The sequence below is a fragment of the Macaca nemestrina genome, chromosome 8, assembly GCF_043159975.1.
Source record: "Macaca nemestrina isolate mMacNem1 chromosome 8, mMacNem.hap1, whole genome shotgun sequence".
Classification (NCBI taxonomy): Eukaryota; Metazoa; Chordata; class Mammalia; order Primates; family Cercopithecidae; genus Macaca; species Macaca nemestrina.
The window spans coordinates 51,663,093-51,682,009 of record NC_092132.1 but is presented as its reverse complement, the minus strand read 5'-3'; the positions used below and the strand labels follow the sequence as shown (position 1 = coordinate 51,682,009).

At 39.0% G+C, this 18,917-nt stretch overlaps 2 protein-coding genes across 9 annotated transcripts in view; one reads left to right on the top strand and one right to left on the bottom strand.

Annotated features, from left to right (window-relative positions):
• The window catches only part of CIBAR1 (CBY1 interacting BAR domain containing 1), a 30,385-nt gene extending 19,561 nt beyond the window's left edge, over window positions 1–10,824 (top strand). For both annotated transcript variants that reach the window (XM_071068009.1, XM_071068008.1), the window contains 2 exons: window positions 7,676–7,795; window positions 9,781–10,824. In XM_071068009.1, coding sequence (XP_070924110.1) covers window positions 7,676–7,795; window positions 9,781–9,873 — 213 coding nt within the window. In that variant the 3' untranslated portion in view covers window positions 9,874–10,824. The remainder of the gene's footprint in view (window positions 1–7,675; window positions 7,796–9,780) is intronic.
• The window catches only part of LOC105497253 (RNA binding motif protein 12B), a 36,032-nt gene continuing 17,424 nt past the window's right edge, over window positions 310–18,917 (bottom strand). For 6 of the 7 annotated variants that reach the window (XM_011768242.2, XM_071068006.1, XM_011768237.3 and 3 more), the window contains 2 exons: window positions 18,825–18,873; window positions 310–17,961 (listed from right to left, as the gene is read on the bottom strand). In XM_011768242.2, the coding sequence (XP_011766544.1) occupies window positions 14,928–17,933 (3,006 nt within the window). In that variant the 5' untranslated portion in view covers window positions 17,934–17,961; window positions 18,825–18,873 and the 3' untranslated portion in view covers window positions 310–14,927. Of the gene's footprint in view, window positions 18,874–18,917 lie in introns of all 7 variants that reach the window. The other variant, XM_071068005.1, reaches the window with a different exon arrangement.

The following is an 18,917-nucleotide window of genomic DNA, read 5'->3' as shown; positions in this document are numbered from 1 at the left end:
GCAATTCTCCTGCCTCAGCCTCCCAACTAGCTTGGGTTACAGGTGCCCACCACCATGCCCAGCTAATTTTTGTATTTTTAGTAGAGATGGGGTTTCACCATGTTGGCCAGGCTGGTCTTGAACTCCTGATCTCAAGTGATGCGCCCACCTCGGCCTCCCAAAGTGCTGGGATTACAGGCATGAACCACCACGCCCAGCCATGATTAATATCTTAAATTTGAACACTACAGTGGTTATTATGTATAATCCAAAACAGATGAATTTTTATGATTTTCCATTTATTTTCAACTTTTCAAATTAACCATGGCAAAAGTTCCAGGAGTTAATTTATTAATAGCTAGTAAAATACAATTTACATAAAGCCATTAAATAAAATACTGTGTATCATTTTGACTGGTGATATAAGCCCACTGAAGTGTGCTAAAAAATAACTAACATTTAGTGACTTCAGTAACATTTGAGTGTTTACATCATGCACAATACCCAAAGCTTTACATGCATTTTCTCATTCAAACCTCAAAATCTTAGGTGGTAGGTGCTGCTGTAACTCTCATTTTACAACTACAGAAACAGGCCAAGAGGATTTAAATAACTTATTTGTGGCCACTTAGCTAGTAAATAGCAGAATCAGGATTCTGACTATGTAATGTAATCACTAAGCTATGAAATAAATGTAGGTTATGTAAGCTTGCTTTATGCTGATGGTTTTAGTTAAATGCAGATTCTGATTGGCCAACTAACATTAGAGCAAGTAAATATCAAAGCCTGGTCCTCAATGAGCAGTTCTGTAAATATCCAACCCTCTTACCTTCCAAAAGGAAAAAATAAAGGTACGAAAGTATTTATGCTGAAGTAAACTGTTCAGGACATACTTTCCCCATCTCATCTCTAATACAGAAGTGAAAAAAGCCATGTAATCCCAACATATAACAAGAATTCTGTATTAATAAAATATGGAAGTGTCTACCACTTAACAAATTTGAAGATTCCCCCCAATTTTTTTTTGTATCTTCCCCCTGCCTCCAAGACGGAGTCTTGCTCTGTCACCTAGTCTGGAGTGCAGTGGTGCGATCTCGGCTCACTGCAACCTCCACCTCCCAGGTTCAAGTGATTCTTCTGCCTCAGCCTCCCTAGTAGCCGGGATTACAGGTGCCTGCCACCACGCCCGGCTAATTTTTCTATTTTTAGTAGAGATGGGGTTTCACCATATTGGCCAGGCTGCTTTCGAACTCCTGACCTCGTAATCTGCCCGCCTTGGCCTCCCAAAGTGCTGGGATCACAGGTGTGAGTCACTGCGCCTGGCCTAATTTTTATTTGTATCTTAACTATCAATAAAGAGATCCTCTGAGCCTTCCCGTCCCATTACTCCATGGGCTTCAGGAAACTTAAAACCAGAATATAGGTTAAATAAAATGAAGAAAGTACATATTACAGTATGTGTATATATGTTTCTAATGTCAAAATCTAATTTGTTTTATATCAGTTATATATACATATTTATATTTCTCTATTTGTCAGTAATGACTTCCCAAGTGTTACTTCCAAACACTACAGCTAAGGTTTCTTAACTTTCACTCCTTTTCATGTCCTGCTTTTAAAACTTGATTATGAAGGCCAGGCGCAGTGGCTCACGCCTGCAATCCCAGCACTTGGGGAGCCCAAGGCGGGTGGATCACCTGAAGTCAGGAGTTCAAGACCAGTCTGGCCACCATGGTGAAACCCCGTCTCTACTAAAAATACAAAAATTAGCTGGGCATGGTGGTGGGCACCTATAATCCCAGCTACTTGGGAGGCTGAGGCAAGAGAATCACTTGAACCCGGGAGGCGGAGGTTGCAGTTAGCTTATATTGTGCCACTGCACTCCAGCCTGGGTGACAGAGTGAGACTCCATCTCCAAAAATAAAAGGGCGGGCACGGTGGCTCATGCCTGTAATCCCAATACTTTGGGAGGCCGAGGCAGGCGGATCACGTGGTCAGGATATTGAGACCATCCTGGTCAACGTGGTGAAACCCCATCTCAAAAATTAGCCAGGCTTGGTGGCACACGCCTGTAATCCCAGCTACTTGGGAGGCTGAGGCAAGAGAATCGCTTGAATCCAAGAGTCGGAGGTTGCAGTGAGCCAAGATCACGCCATTGCACTCCAGCCTGGCAACAGAAACTCCATCCCCCCCCAAAAAAAAATTGACTATCAAGCTTTCATCTGTCATTTATAAAATAATAAAATAGCAAATGTTTACATATTACATTGAGTCAGCTATTGATCTTTGCATTTTAACTATATTATTTTAATCCTCTCAACAACTTTGATGAAAGTACTTATTTCTGATTTCTGTGGATGAGAAAACGGAAGCATAGTGAAGTTAAGAAACTTCCCAGAGATCTCATAGCTACTAAGTAGCAGAGCTGAAAGTCTGATCCGGAAGTCTGACTACAAGGCCCATTATGCTTTAATCCTCTCTACATTAGACTTCCAGAAGTATGGTTCTTGCTGAGTAACATTAATCATTTCCTGCAAGAAATAACACTGCATTTAGTGGCCGGTTCAAAAGTGATCCCCCAATTCTTCTTCAAGACTGTAGTCCACTTTATAAGTATTTTCATTCTTCTTTGTATAATACCTTTGACATGCCATTTGTTAACTGACCTTAAAGTTCCTTCAAGCCCTTCAGTCCCCAAGGTTTTCCTTCTTATCCCAGAGGCCCTAGGTATTTTTTTTGTTACACCACTTCCTTTATAACTTACCACTACTCTTAATCAGCCATCTAAGTAGTTTGTGGGAAAAGAGCTCTATGTAAAACTAAAGGTCTCAGGAATATGTGGTAGATTTTTTTTTTAGTATCAACTCCCCTACTTTCTAGTGAAGTAATACTGAGCAAGTTAACTTACTCGCTCTTCAGCTTCCTCCTTTCTAAAATGGAGATACTGTAGTACTTACCTCATGTCGTGTTTGTTCAACAACTATTTATTGAGCACCTCATATGCGCCAAGCACCATTCTAAGTGTGAAGGATTTAGCATTCTAAGTTAGAAACAGTCCAGGTTGTCAAAGCAGTAACTTTAAATCTACCAGGGAATTCGACATGCAAAAAAATAACTAACGATTTTTTAATAATATGACCAGTCCTATAAAGGGGGAAAAAAAAGTGTGCTGTGTGTAATGGAGGGTTACAAATAGTCTGGAGAATCAGAGTGATCTCTTAGAATCTTGAGAGATGCATGGGAGGGTGCCTGGCAAAAACTTTCAGGGAGAGGGCATAGATAGATATACAAAGGTCCTGAGGCAGGACTGTTGTGAAGAAAGAACAGTGTATTTAAAACAATACAGTTGAGAATCATGGCATGTCATGGAAAAAAACAAAAGCAAAATAGCACAGTATAGGGCACGAGCACATGTTCAATGAACCACGGGCATAAACTATTTATTATTATGCCATATAGCAATTGTGGAGAGAACAGTCTGGAGAGAATTGTGGGACCAGGGGAAGTAACTAATTCATGTAACTGATACAGTATCAAACAGGTACCTACCAAGAGGAAGGATCCTGTAAATACAAGGTTTCTTGGAAAGAAGCAAAGAAAACATGCAGAAAAAGACTGAGAAATAACTTGCTATTCTTCCAGATAGTCCATGCTTTGTGAGAACTGCTGAGATGTATTCCAGCTGCAGCCAGTGTTTTGTAGTTAGGCTCCTCTAGTTGTATCACAAACCATCTTAATTGTTTTTCACAAAAAAATACTGTCGGCCAGGTGCGGTGGCTCAGGCCTGTAATCCCAGCACTTTGGGAGGCTGAGGCAGGCGGATCATGAGGTCAGGAGTTCGAGACCATCCTGGCCAACATGGTGAAACTCTGTCTCTACTAAAGATATAAAAAAATTAGCCAGGCATGGTGGCACGTGCCTGTGATCCCAACTACTTGGGAGGCTGAGACCGAAGAATCACTTGACCCTGGGAGGCAGAGGTTGCAGTGAGCCAAGATCGCGCCATTGCACTCCAGCCTGGGTGAAAGGGTGAGACTCCATCTCACGGAAAAAAAAAAAAAAGTATTGTCAGGTCACCTCTGTATTAACTTCAGAGCACATTCAGATCTTGAGAACTGCTCTTAGAAGAAATACTGGACCATGTTGGAAAATGCATTATTGCCAATAAATTGGAGTAAAATGTTAATTTTAATAAATATTTAACTGGTATAGACTTGTATTCCAAGGGTTACATACTATTTTCCATTTCCCACTTTAAATTCCATCTTTGCTAGAAAAGTTAAAGGAATGTTTTTAAGAAAAATGTTTCTCCTCCAAATACCAGTTGTTTAATGAGTCATTGCTTTTTTGTTTTTTTTTGGAGATGGAGTCTCACTCTGTTGCCCAGGTTGGAGTACAGTGGCATGATCTCGGCTCACTGCAACCTCCGCCTCCCGGGTGCACGCCATTCTCCTGCTTCAGCCTCCCAAGTAGCTGGGACTACAGGCACCCACCACCTCGCCCAGCTAATTTTTTGTATTTTTAGTAGAGACAGGGTTTCAACATGTTAGCCAAGATGGTCTCGATCTCCTGACCTCATGATCCGCCCGCCTCAGCCTCCCAAAGTGCTGGGACTGCAGGCGTGAGCCACCGCACCTGGCCCAAGTCATTGCATTTTTATATCATACCAGGATGTCAGTGGTCCATGTCTGGCACCAAAATTGAATTTGGTCCTTGGTAACCTGTTTACCTAATTAGCATCCCTGAATTACTTTAAAACACAAGTCTTACCTCCTATGTTTTATCCTTGATTCCTTCCGTGTCCTGCAGTTCTCTGAGATTTAAAGGAATGTATAGCCATCCCCTAATTTGGGTCTCCTTTTCCCCCCCATAGAAGATGTTAATTAAATTCACTTTTGCCAAATGAATGATGTTAACTATGTTTGCAACTTAACGGTTAACATCATTCATTTGGCAAAAGTGAATTTAATTAACATCTTCTATTTGCCAAGGGGGAGATGCATAGATAAAACAGGGCTCCCTTGCTTAAGAGAGAACTTGAGACAGATACATAATCGATTACAAAACACTGAGTTAAAAGCCATACTTGAGAGTATGAACAGTAGGAGCTACTCAGACAATAGGGGAATGTAGAAGAAAGATGGCGTTTTACATTGTTCTTGAAGGACAAGTAATTCTTGAAGGACAGTTTGCTGTAATTCTAGGCTAAGGAACCAGCATTGCAAAGGCATAGTATAACTTAGGTTCTGCATTTACAGTCAAGAGTCACAGAAAGTTTTAGAATAGAGAAAGAGGCCAAGCATGGTGGCTCACACTTGTAATCTCAGCATTACAGGAGGCTGAAGCAGGAGGTTTGTGGCCAGGAGTTTGAGACAGCCTGGGCAACATAGCAAGACACTGTCTGCACAAAAAATGAAAAAATTAGCCAAAGTACACCTGTGGCCCCAACTACTCAGGAAGCTGAAGCAGGAGAATCACTTGAGCCCAGGAGTTCGAGGCTACAGTGAGCTATGACTGCACTACTGCATTTCAGCCTGAGTGACAGAGGGGTCCCTGTCTAAAAAAAGACAGCAATAACATATTTTGGCCTTAAATAAAAAGTAAGCTATAAAGGCATGGTATGTAGAGTCAATAAAAGAGAAGTGCCTCAGGTGAGAAAATCTGTAAGTTTTATATAAATTTTTTTTTTGAGACAGGGTCTCATCCTATTGCCCATGCTGGCGTGCAATGGCACAATCATGGCTCACTGCAGCCTTGACCTCTGAGCTTAGGTGATCCTCCCACCTCGGCTTCCCAAGTAACTGGAATTACAGGCACGTCCCACTATGCCTGGCTAATTTTCGTATTTTTTGTAGAGATGGAATTTCGCCATGTTGCCCAGGCTGGTCTTGAACTCCTAGGGCTCAAGCGATCCACCTGCGTCAGCCTCCCAAAGTGTCAGGTGAGAAATTTAGAGAGAATGCCCAGGCTTATAGCTTGGTCTTCTAGGTAAAAGATAATGTCTTTTATTGTAATAGCTAATCTAGAGCTACACTGTTCAGTAGCCATTAGGCATACATAACTATTTAAAGTTCAATTTAAAAATTCAGCTCCTCAGCCACATGAACCACATTTCAAGTACTTAGTAGCCACACATGGCCAGTGGCTACGTTTTCGTACAGTACAGAACAGCAAGCATTTCCATCATCTCAGAAAGTTCTACTGGACAGTGCTGGTCTAGAGCAGGAGATAATTGGGAGCATGAATACAGCTATCACAGGGTATGCTTGTCAGGGGATTAGTTGAAGGGTAGTCATTAACAGTGTAGATAAGATCTTGCAGAGAAACTTTGGGACAGGGTCTCGCTCTGTTGCCCAGGCTGGAGTGCAGTGGTGTGATCTTGGCTCACTGCAACCTCTGCCTCCCAGGCTCAAGTGATTCTCCTGCCTCAGCCTCCCAAGTAGCTGGGACTACAGGCATGCACCACCACCCCTGGCTGACTGCTTTTTTAATTGTTTGGAGAGATGGAGTTTCGCCATGTTGCTCAGGCTGGTCTCAAACTCCTAGGCTCAAGTGATCCTCCTGCCTTGGCCTCCCAAAGCGCTGGGATTATAGGCATGAGCCACTGTGCACAGCAGCATTGTTTTTATATATAAAAAGTGGCCTAACGGAAACCCTTTAAAAATATTTTAGGTGTAAGTAGTAGAAAAAGAGATGTAAAGAAATAGAGAAACTAGGACAATGAAAGAGCTTGGTAGCATTTAAGTTTCAGGAAGGGGTCAGTGAGGATGAAAAGGAAAAAAAGACCTTGGTGATGTGAGCAAGAGCAATTTTAGTGGAAGGTGAAAAGCTCAATTGTAGTTTGTTGATAAATAAATAGAAATTTAAAAAAAAAAATGGAGATGAAGTCGAATATTCTAGAAAGTTTAAGAAGTTATACCTTGAGATAACTTAAAAAAAAAAAAAAGAGACTGGTTTTGAGCTTGTTTTCTAGGAGAGGGAACCTGTGGACAACAGAAGCTTTTGTTTGCTGGTTGGGTTTGAAGTTTTGGTTAAAGGAAAAAATGCACATTGGAAATAAATGAGAATGGTATTTTTAAAAAGAGAGAAGGGAAAGGAAGAAAGTTGAAGAGATTCATATCTGATAACCTTACCTAATTAGTCTATTAGAGTAGTAGTGGGGATAGGGTAGAAAAGATGGAGCTAGAAAGGCTTGAGAGTGGTAACATTTGGAAATAGTGCCTTAAGGAAAGAGAACTGACAAGTCATGGCATTCCAGACCCTAGTAAGGTTGGAATCCATACATTATAGTGGTTCCAATTTAGTCTTATGTAATTTTCATAGCAGTACTGCAGAGTTAAATTGGTAGGAGTTGACCATATGCAGAACAGAAGGATTCAAAGGTATGAGTCGCAGCCTCCCTACTAGCCTGCATGCTCTTGGAAGGTCTCAACTTTTGCAGTTCTCCTGGCAAAAGCATTTAAATGCTTGTTTCATGACTAATTACTGTTTAATATCTATCATCATCTTGCATAGTTCAAATAGAATTTTTAGCTTTTATCTTTCTAGCTTTTGTTTTTTCTTTTACATTTACAATAATTGGAATTTTGTCTATTTGGGGGCAGTTGTTTTAAAAAAAAACAAAAAACTAAGGAACTTAATTTGACTGTCTTTTGTTTAGCATCTACTTTATAATGCTATTTTATCATTATAATAGGTTTTCCGAAATTCTCTGTATGCACCAGATTATTCATCTCGTTTAGATATTGTACGAGCAAATTCAAAGTCACCTCTTCAGAGATCACTGTCAGCTAAGTGTGTATCTGGAACAGGACAGGTGAGCAAGAAACCATACTCTTAAAGGAATTTGAGCTGCTGCCTTTGGAATTGTTGAGTTCTAAAAATGTTTCCCCTCAGTCATACCACCTCAGGTAATTTACCTTCCCCTGGACCTATTTCCTCTTCTATAATGACAGAAGATTGCACTAAGTTGCAGCTCTGTTATTTCTTAAGTATCTTTTATACTGTAATTACATATTACTCTCTAAAACGTAACACTTCAGAGCAGAAGTGGAAAAGACAGAAGAATGCTCATGCAGATGTGTTATCTTCTATAATATGAAGAGCATAGATTCTGAAGTCAAACTTAGGTTTAAATCTCACTATCAAGACTTAGTGGATCTGATTAAATTATAAAGTTAAATACCAAATTATACCAAAAAATGGCTTTTACTGAACACAGAAATCATTTTTGTCTACATCCAGAAAGCCTGAGTTTCCCAGTATCTAGAGCAGGGGCTGACAAACTTTTTCTGTAAGATGTGGAGACTAAGTATCTTAGGCTTTGTGGGCCATATGGTTTCTACCCCAACAACTATAAATAACAACTATAAGTAACACATAAAGCAGTATGACTATGTTCTAATAAAATTCTATTTACAAAAGCAGGAGGCTGGCTGGGCCACAACTTGCCAAACCCTCATCTAGAGAGCTATGCCCTTTTCATATCTAGCTTTCAGAATATGCAACTCAACAAACTATTTTCAAAATACAACTTTTAGGTAAATTTCATACCTTCTATTTTCATTTGATTCTCCTCTAAGCATTTATTTTGTTTTATATGTATCTCTCCCCCAACCCAATTATATTTTTATTATTCCAGCATTAAGTGCTTTGAACATAAATTCTATAAATTTACTTTTATAGTCCATATAAAGTTTTGCCGGGCACAGTGGCTCACGCCTGCAATCCCAGCACTTTGGGAGGCCGAGGTGGCTGGATCACGAGGTCAGGAGATCGAGACAATCCTGGCTAACACAGTGAAACCCCATCTCTATTAAAAATGCAAAAAAAAAAATTAGCTGGGCATGATGACAGGCACCTGTAGTCCCAGCTACTCGGGAGGCTGAGGCGAGAGACGGGCGTGAACCTGGGAGGCAGAGGTTGCAGTGAGCCGAGATTGGGCCACTGCACTCCAGCCTAAGCAACAGAGCGAGACTCCGTCTCAAAAAAAAAAAAAAAAGGTTTTGACTACAACTAATAATGTTACCTTAGCTAACACTTGTATAGCACTTTAGAATGCATTATCCCAGGTTTCTCAACCTCAACACTGCTGACTTTGGGACAAATAATTGGGCCCACCAGGAAGGAAGAAGGGGATGGAATACTGTCCTGTATATTGTGACAATATTAGGCAGATATTAGCATCCCAGCCTCTACCCACAACATGCCAGCAGCACACATAAACACACAGCCCCAATAGTGACAAACAACAGTGTCTCTAGACATTCCCAAATGTCCTCTGGGTTAGATACAATCACTCTCAGAGAAGTTTTAAGCAACATGCCCTATGTGGCAGCAGTCAGGCAACTTAAAACTGGTGAGTTCAGATTCTCAACTCATTCCATTTAAATCACACTACTTTTACATCAGTATTTCTGTCCCACTGCCTAGCTGAAATATCCTTCTATTTTTGCCATCCATTTTATGATTCTCAAATGCTGTTTTTGTGACCCAAAATTTATTTTTAACATTCATAATATACTAAGTCTATACTTTTAAAGTAGTGTTTCTGAAGTATTGATGGCTATCCAACTAAAATCAAATGGCTAATTACACATTTTTATTCAAAAAAAAATATGAATGAAAAAACTGGCCTCTGACCTTAAAATTCATAGGGAATTGTCACTACTAAAAATTATGACATGGACTTTTTTTTGAAATATTTGTTGTGTGCCCTTTAATAGCATAAAAACATACCAAGCATGTAAAATTTTTTTAAGTTAGTATTTTTATTTTAAAAAGTGTGTTGACTTTTAACAGGTATCCACTTGTCGACTAAGAAAGGATCAACAAGCAGATGATGATGAGGATGAAGAGTTAGATGTTACAGAAGAAGAAAATTTTCTTAAGTAAACTACACATTTCCATTTTCATCATAAATGACATGGAATCCACAATGACTAAACTATAGAACTTTATACTCACTTTGATATGTTAAGCCTCAAAGTGAAGTCCAACTGGAAACAGAAAAATAATTAAAGGAAACTTATGCTGACCAAAAATGAAGGCTTTAAAAAATATTACATACCAGTCATTTCAACATCCTAACTAGTGTTAGGTGATTTTTGTGTAAGTACCTTTTTTTTTCAAAGATGGTGTATTTCAAAGTATTTCATATTAATGTACTATATCTACTTGAAGTTCCAATAGTACATTATGACAGAAACCAAAAGATCTAACAATTCTGCTTAGCTTTTTGGTTAAGACTCCATGCTTTCATTACCAGAAAAGGGTCCTATGTAGTCATTCTGATTACATGTAATTCTATTCCATGAAGCCTTAAGAAAAAATATTTTTTTTTTACTTTCCCTTAAAACTTTATCATTTGATAAGTAAATTTACTTTTCAAGAGTATAATCAAAGAATAAAGATAATGTGACACTAAGATATCAATGTGTTATGAATACACATAAGGCATACATTTCAGCTGTAAAAAAAGCCACATTCAATCTGACTCTGGTTTTAAAACAAAACTGTCATACTTATACATGATACTGCAACTTTTGGAAGGCTAATTTAGTGGAATGTTGCCTCATCACAGAACACCATAAATCATTAAAAATTCTATAAAAATTTTACCAAGCTACCATGCAGTTAATAAAAGGGTATACAATCACTTTTATTTCTGAAAATATAAAACAATTGGAGCCTTTCAGTGTCTCTGATGCTTCTCTTTTGGTAAGGAATTATACTTTTATTTCATGGATCCCAGGCAGGCATATAAAAGGGAATTTATAAAATCATTTGGGATAATTAGAAAATGCAATTATTCATAACAGAAAAATAAAGATTTCTAGAAAGCTTCTGACTTTGTCATTCATGGCTCTTAACAAAGCACTCTTTCCTGAGAATAGTCCTAAGTGACAAAGTTATTTCAGTACTTTTTTTAAAACCCTAAATAAATTGATATTAAGAAACTCAAGATTATCATTGGATATTTACTGCTTCCTCACTTAGTATTTAAATTTGGTTGTAGTTCAGGGGAAAACAGTTATTATATTTATTTTGCTGTTTACTAAATAGCAACTTCTCTTGAGTATGATTTGCTTTATTTGTAAAGTTAAAACTGCATAAACCAATAATTCTAGAATAAAACATACATTCTGCCTACCTCAGAGAAATATTCTAAGAACAAAAGGAATACTATCCATGAAAATACCTTCATTAATGTAAAATTTTCATTATTTAGACCAGACCTAGGTTGGCAAACTTCTTAAAGGGCCAGATAGTAAACATTTTTACTCTTGGTGGGTTGAGGCAAATTCAAGACTATTATACGGGTACTTATGTAACCATTTAAGACTTAAGTACACTTAAAAATGTAAAAAACCATTCCTAGCTTCCCACTGCAACAACAACAAAAAACAGGCAACCAATCCAACCAACCCAGCCTGTAAGTCTCCATCTCTTATCTCCAAAATAGGAATACAAATTGAGTATCCTTTATCTGAAGTGCTTGGGACCAGAAGTATTTAAGACTTTGGATTTCTTCAGATTTTGGAGTATTTGCATTATACCAGCTCAACATTCCTAACCCAAAAATCTGAAATCTTAAATGCTGCAATGAGCATTTTCTTTGAACATCATGTTGGCACTCAAAAAGCTTGCAATTTTTGGAGCATTTGAAATTTCAAATTTCCAGATCAGGAATACTCGACCTGTAGTACATTTACTAGGATTATCAGAATTAAATGATAGTTAATTCATACATAATTATACATCATATAGTTTCTAATACACCTCAATAAACAACAGCTATTATTTACTGCAAAAACAGAGGCAGCAAGGTCACTACTTAACAGGTGACATATGGATCAAGAACCACTGCTCTTAACAGTGATATCAGTAAATTAATAGAAATGCATTCCTAATATGATTTTTACCTATCTCTTGGTTGTTGGATTGACTTTCTAGACATGATCTACATTTTTTTAGATACTTTCTAGACAAAAATGTTTAAGACAAATGCCACTGGATATCAGACTAGAGAATACACCTCCAGTGTACCTGGTATACCTTGAGGATAGGAGAGGAAAAACTGGCTATGAGATGACAATTACTGAAGCTGAGTTATGTGTACATGAAAATTTACTGTTCTTTTTTTATATTTGAAATTGATGAGGTGCTGGGAAGCTGGCTCTCTGGGGGACAACGGAAGGGGAATTCCTTGATTTGCTGCATTTATCAATTTCCATGGTGTAAAATACTCCTGTCATGGCCAATTTGTTATTGACATATCACTAAAGGCAGAGTTGGAGAGAGATGTGCAAAGATGGCTCCCAACTAGAAGACACCACTTCTGTAATAAACATTTTATAATGAAGTTTAAAAATATTAAGCCCGGATATATTATGGAGTAAAATGAAATATTCACATAATTTAAAAATCAAAATACAAGGCTGGGCACAGTGGCTCACACCTGTAATCCCAACACATTCTGGGAGACCAAGGAGGGAGGATTACTTGAGGCCAGGAGGCCAGAAATTTGAGAACAGCCTGGGCAACACAGTGAGACCGTCTCTACAAATAAAAAAAAAGTTAGCCAGACAAGATGGCACACACCTGTAGTCCCAGCTCTCAGGAGGCTGAGGCAGGAAGACAGCTTGAGCCCAGGAGTTGGAAGCTGCAGTGAACCATTATCAGACCACTGCACTCCAGCCTGGCCAACAGAACAAGACTCTGGCTCTTAAAATAATAAAACTACAAAGCTTATGTTTACTATAGCTGGCCTCTTAACTACCACCACCATCCCACCTCAGCCTAGTTTGAAAAGCAGTTCCACAGTAAGTAATTCCTCACGTTAAGCTTCATCTTAGCTTTATTCCTTTGTATTTGAGAAGTACTTTTTAACTTTCCATATATTCAAGATGGGTGACCAAATGAACCATCTATACAATCTCTGCTCAATTAAAAATATTTCTTTCTACTTTCTTTATTGTGCTTGGTTTGGATATTCCAAACAATTTAATGTTATCTTAGCTACTTACAAGCTTAAAGAATCATACTGCGGTGCTTTTTTGTATCAAATTTACCTGTTTATTCATTCCATAGTGAGCAGGATATTCACTAAAACAAATTTAAGCAGATTTGTTAGATTTAAATCACTGAAAAGTAACACAAAAATACATACAGGTAGTAACTAAGTACTGACAAAGTATTCTACCTATGCAATATCCTATTAAATGTCTAAATTACCCTATGCAAATTCAATTGTATTCTTATTTACTCAATGGGGAAAATCTGGATTACAGAACTGAGGAAAATTATGTTTCATGAAAATTATAAAAGGCCAACCAGAGTCAATCATGTTGAATAAAATGAGCAATTGTGAAATATAAGCCAGTAATATACAATGTGCGTATCCCAAGAGAAACCCTGGATAGAAAAAAACTTTTAAAGTCACTCGGGTTTTATTAATAATGTCAATGTTTGAGCTCAATGTTTGAGCATGCTGGTTTTACCTTTTTATGCTAATTTTAAACCAACAACTGAAGTGAGAAAATATATCACTTATCCTTGAAAGTATCTTTAGCATGGTCTTCCTAATTAAAAATACCACTTAAAAAAGTGAGGCAGTAAAAGCATGAACTGGAGTCAGTGGTCTGTCTGGGTTAAAACTGGCCCCATGATTTATTACCTGTGACTTCAAGCAAGTTGCTTAACCTCCCACTTCATTATCTCATTTGTGAAATAGAGGTAAATAATTAACCCTGTACTCATAGGGAATACTGAGATTATGCATGTAAAGTGCTTACAGTGCCTAGCACATAGTAAGTGCCTAATAAATGTTAGCCATAAATAATATTATGGGTACAGAAAATCAAATTCCCTATTTGCAAAATGTATGCACTAAATGCTGAATATCAAAGAAGTCAAAATTCAACCACACGAGTCTTAACAGTTATGGAGTCTTTGCATGGACACAAAGTTTTGAAGCTAAAAAATGAGAACCTAATATTACATGCAAGTTATGTGACTCATCAGTAAATTCTTCCTAGGAAAACTATACCATTTGTCAGATTCTTCCCAGCATAAGCCTGAGTCCTCTTGCACCTATAATTAGATTCTTATTTTACTGTCTTTTGCGTATGTTGTATTAATCGTATTTGGTTGATAAGATGTTGAAGAAACCATGGAATTATACACAGCACTATACATTATTACTATAGAATGTCTGGTCCCTCCCATCATAAATATGGTTTAATGAAGTTACTGAAAAACTTCACAGTATCAAGCTGCAATTCTTTTTTCTTTTTATACAAATACAAGTTAATTAGTTCTATTAAGTTGCAATTTTATTGTTATAAAACTTTGTAAAGTTATGAACATGGAAACCCTAAGAATCACCTAAGCTTTTTACATAAGTAAATTTCAAGTTGACAGTCTGTCCATTTTGAACTATTTATAATTAACAGGACACTTAACACAGTAATATCTCAGACAAGGAAGAGGGCATTATATCTGCAGGCAAGTAGCAATGAAAATGCCAAACCTGAACAGTCACTATTTCCTTATACAGTTTGAGTAAACGATGTAGACTACAGAATGGGGAAAAAAAAGTGAATATAAAATGTATCTTCCCCAAATACAACTCTACTTCAATAAGTCTTGAAGCTTACCCATGACATCAACAAAAATGAATGAACTCAGGGAATTAGTTCTTTCTCCCCATCAAAGGAAAAAACAGCATATGTAATTTTAAATTAGAAAAAAAAATTAATGGCAATTTGCAAGCAAAAGAAAACCAGATTCACATTCTACTATTTACATTTGTTCTATTCACAGGTCAAAAATAAAATATTTCATTAGATAATTTAAAAAAAAAAAAAACCACACTTTTTAAAACAAATGTATTTTACTCCATCAATACTGCAAAGAAGATAACTGAATTTAGAAATGCTCTCTCTCTACAGCAAAGTTAACTTAACTTTTCGGGGCCCAACTGGCCTATCGTTTAGATCTTTAATAGCAGCCATAGCTTCGTTATAGTTTATCATAGCAACAATGGCTTCCCCTGTAGGTAAGCCTTGCTCATTATACTGTATTGAAACTGAATCAGGTATGATTCTGTAACCATGGAAAAAGTCTAAAATTTCATTAACATTAGCTTTAAATGGAAGATTCATTATCTTAATAGGAGTTACTCTACCTGAACCACAGTTTATCTTTGGATCAGGCATAAATCTCCCCTCAGGAAAACTTCCCATATTATGCTTTCCAAAATCAAACTTGCCACCTTCTGGACGACCAAAATTCACAAAAGGGCGATGACTTCTAAAATCATCAGGCGGGCTCCTAAAATCCTCACCAGGAGGTCTAAAATTGTCAGGAAGTCTAGGGTCCTCCTCCGGAGCTTCCCTAAGGTCTTCCTCTGGGAGCTGCCTGAAGTCTTCATCAGAAGGGCATCTAAAATCTTCCTCCTGGGGGCTCCTGAAGTCCTCATCAGGAGGGTGCCTAAAGTCTTCATCAGGAGGGCCCCTGAAGTCTTCATCTGGTGGGTGCCTGAAATCTTCCTCTCGGGAGCGCCTGAAATGCTCCTGAGGCGGCCGCCTGAAATGCTCCTGGGGCGGTCTCCGGAAGTGCTCTGGGGGTGGGCGCCTGAAATGTTCTGGGGGTGGGCGCCTGAAATGCTCTGGGGGTGGCCGCCGGAAGTGCTCTGGGGGAGGCCGCCTAAAATGCTCTGGAGGTGGTCTCCGGAAATGCTCTGCGGGTGGCCGACGGAAATGCTCCTGAGGTGGCCTCCGGAAATGCTCCTGGGGTGACTGCCTGAAGTCCTCCTCAGGGGAATGCCTGAAATCCTCCTCTGGGGGCCGCCTGAAGTCATCCTCGGGTGGTCGCCTCCATTCTCCCTGAAGAGGCCGCCTAAAGTCCTCCTCTGGGGGCCGTCTCCAGTCCTCCTCAGGTGGCTGCCTGAAATCTTCCTCTGGGAGCCACCTGAAGTCCTCCTCAGGGGGTTGCCTGAAGTCCTCCTCGGGAAGCTGCCTGAAGTCCTCCGTGGGAGACCGCCTGAAATCCTCCTCCGGCGGCCGCCTCCAATCCTCCTCAAGGGGCCTCCTCCAGTCCTCCTCCCTAGGGTGCCTGAAGTCATCCTCCGGAGGGCGCCTGAAATCTTCCTCCCAAGGACGCCTGAAGTCCTCCTCAGAAGGCCGCCTGAAGTCTTCCTCCCGAGGTCGCCTGAAGTCCTCTGGGGAGTGCCTGAAGTCCTCTGGGGGGAACCTAAAGTCCTCTGAGGAGTGTCGGAAGTCTTCTGGAGGGTGCCTGTCAGGCTGCCGGAAATCCCTCTGGGGATGCTTGAAGTTATCCAGTTGCCTCAAGTCCTCTAGCTGATGTCTAAAGTTTTCAAAGGCACCAACTGAGTATATTGGTGGGTCTTTTGAGTCAAATAAATGAGAATGGTCACCTCGCTCACGTGACTCTGAGCGAGCTTGCATTTTTTCACTGGACATCAAGGAAAAATTTACACCAAACTCCTGCATTTGTGCCTCAGATATAAGTCTTAATAATACCTCTGTCCCTAAGAATCTTCGTCGGTTTAAACGTTCAGCTTTCATGGCCTGTTCTTCTGATTTAAATTTCACTAATGCTTCTCCCAGACCAACACCTTTGTCATCATAAAGCAAGTAAATGTCATCCTCAGCAAGAAGAAAGTCTGCAAAGAACTTCTGCACTTCAACTTTTGTAACATCAAATGGAAAATTTCTTATATAGATGCACAGCTTCTGGCCAGAGTTACCTTCTTGAGAGTATTTTTGTGAAACATGTCCAGGCCTATCTCTCTCTAGTGACCCTGATCTCTTCTTTTCATAACGTGCAATGAACTTCAACATTTGTTTTCTAGAAATTGGATCAATATGAACTGGACGATACTGTAAAACAGTTTTATGTAAACTCAGAGCAGTATTATAGTCTTTCAGAGTCTTGAACATCACAAAGGCATATCTTGTTCTGTTTTCATCTTTATATAAAAACCTAATCTGTTCATCAGTCAGATCAGTACCTCTAAAGAAATTTCTTAAATCTCTTTCATCAATACTGAGGGACAGATTTTTTAGGTGAACATAAAATCCAAGAGGGGAACGAGAACGTGTTCTTCTGGGAGATTTTGAATGAGACCGTTTTCGAAAATGTCTATCATTAATTCCTCTTGGTGGAGAATGTTCTTCAGATCTCCTAAGAACGTCACCCTCCTTAACTGCATTACCACCAAACTCAATCCACTGTTGTTCTGATCCTTGCATTACTTCTATAAATCTTGAACCCATAAAACTTCTATGACATTTAAGACCTCCTGAAGCATCAACACATGAAGCAAATTTTACTATGGCATCACCATTATTTCGGCCATCATGATGTTTTAAGAAAATTACTCCATCCACGCACAAACCAGAGAAAAAGACACGTACATCATCTTCATTTACTAGGTAAGGCAAACCTCGTAGAAACAAGAAAGGATTCTCGGCCTTCAATGGCCTTGTCTTTCTTGGCCTTAAATTACCATGTCCTGTACCATTAGTATGAAACCCAGCATCTTGATTAATTGAAGAGCCATATCCAGAATTACTTGCTTCTTCCTTAACAGACTCAATAAAATTAGATAGGCTGCCAACCCCTGAAGTCCCAGATCCTGGACGCCCTCTTCCTACACGATCAGTTCTTTTCATTTCTATAGTCTTCTGCATTTCTGCCTTGCTACTAAGAAAGAGCTCTACAGATGAATCCTTGATAAACCCTCCTGAACGACTTATGGCACGTCTTGCATCTTCATCTGTTGCAAAAATAATAAAAGCCTCCCCAATTTCCCCTCCAATTATATGCACTCCTCCATCAGGAATAGTCAATCCCGTGAAGAAGTGACGAATATCCACAGGCCCCGCAATAAAAGGAAGCCCCAGTAAACGGATGACTACAGCCATGCTGAGTTCAAACCACAGCAATAATGACCTGCAGACAAAAAGGTACACATAATAGCAAGTCTTATTTTTGAAGTACCTTAGCCCAAACTAAGCTTAATAATTACCTGGCCCCTGCTTCCTTCAACATTTATAAATGAAAACAAGATACAAGTTCACAAAAATACTGATATCTAATTATTAAAGAAAACTTTCTCCCATCTAAAAATACAAATAAACCAACTACCTTGAAGAAACATTTCGTATCACCTATTCTATACAATAGGAACATCAAAAATATCAAATCTTCCTTTGTAAGTCTGCCAAATGCTGCTTCACAAGAAGACCAAACTACTTTCAGACTCATTTAGAATCTTATCTTCTACTGAAACATGACAGCTTTGTAGATTATTTTATCAACTGCAATGAATTTTACATATTTAGAAAAGTCATCTATGGTTAGTATGTAATTTCTGCTCATGATAATAAATTGCCTACTACTGGCCAGACACAGAGAACAACAGCCAGGGCCAGCATCATGGCTCACGCCTATAATTCCAGGCTTTGGAAGGCCAAGGCAAGAGGATCGCTTGAGGCCAGGAGTTCAAGACCAGCCTCGGCAACAGAGCGAGAGCCTGTCTCTAAAAAGAAAAAATTAGCCAGGCAGGGTGGCATGCACCTGTAGTCCCAGCTACTCAGGAGGCTGAGGCAGGAAGACTGCCTGAGCCCAATTTGAAATTTTCAGGATACAATGGGTTGCAACTGTGCCACTGCACTCCAGCCTGGGTGACAGAGTGAGGCCCTGTCTTTAAAAAAAAAAAGGGAACAGAAGCCATGGGTACCTAGATGTACTATTCTACTTCACATGTTTTTTGTCAAGCCTCTGTAAAAAGCCTTAAACTCTGGATATCTTACCTTTTTTACAATTTCTTGGAGACCTGTTAATTCTGTAAAAGCAACTTAACTGTGGAAAGAAAATGAAATATAATTAATCCTCGAACCCTGTAA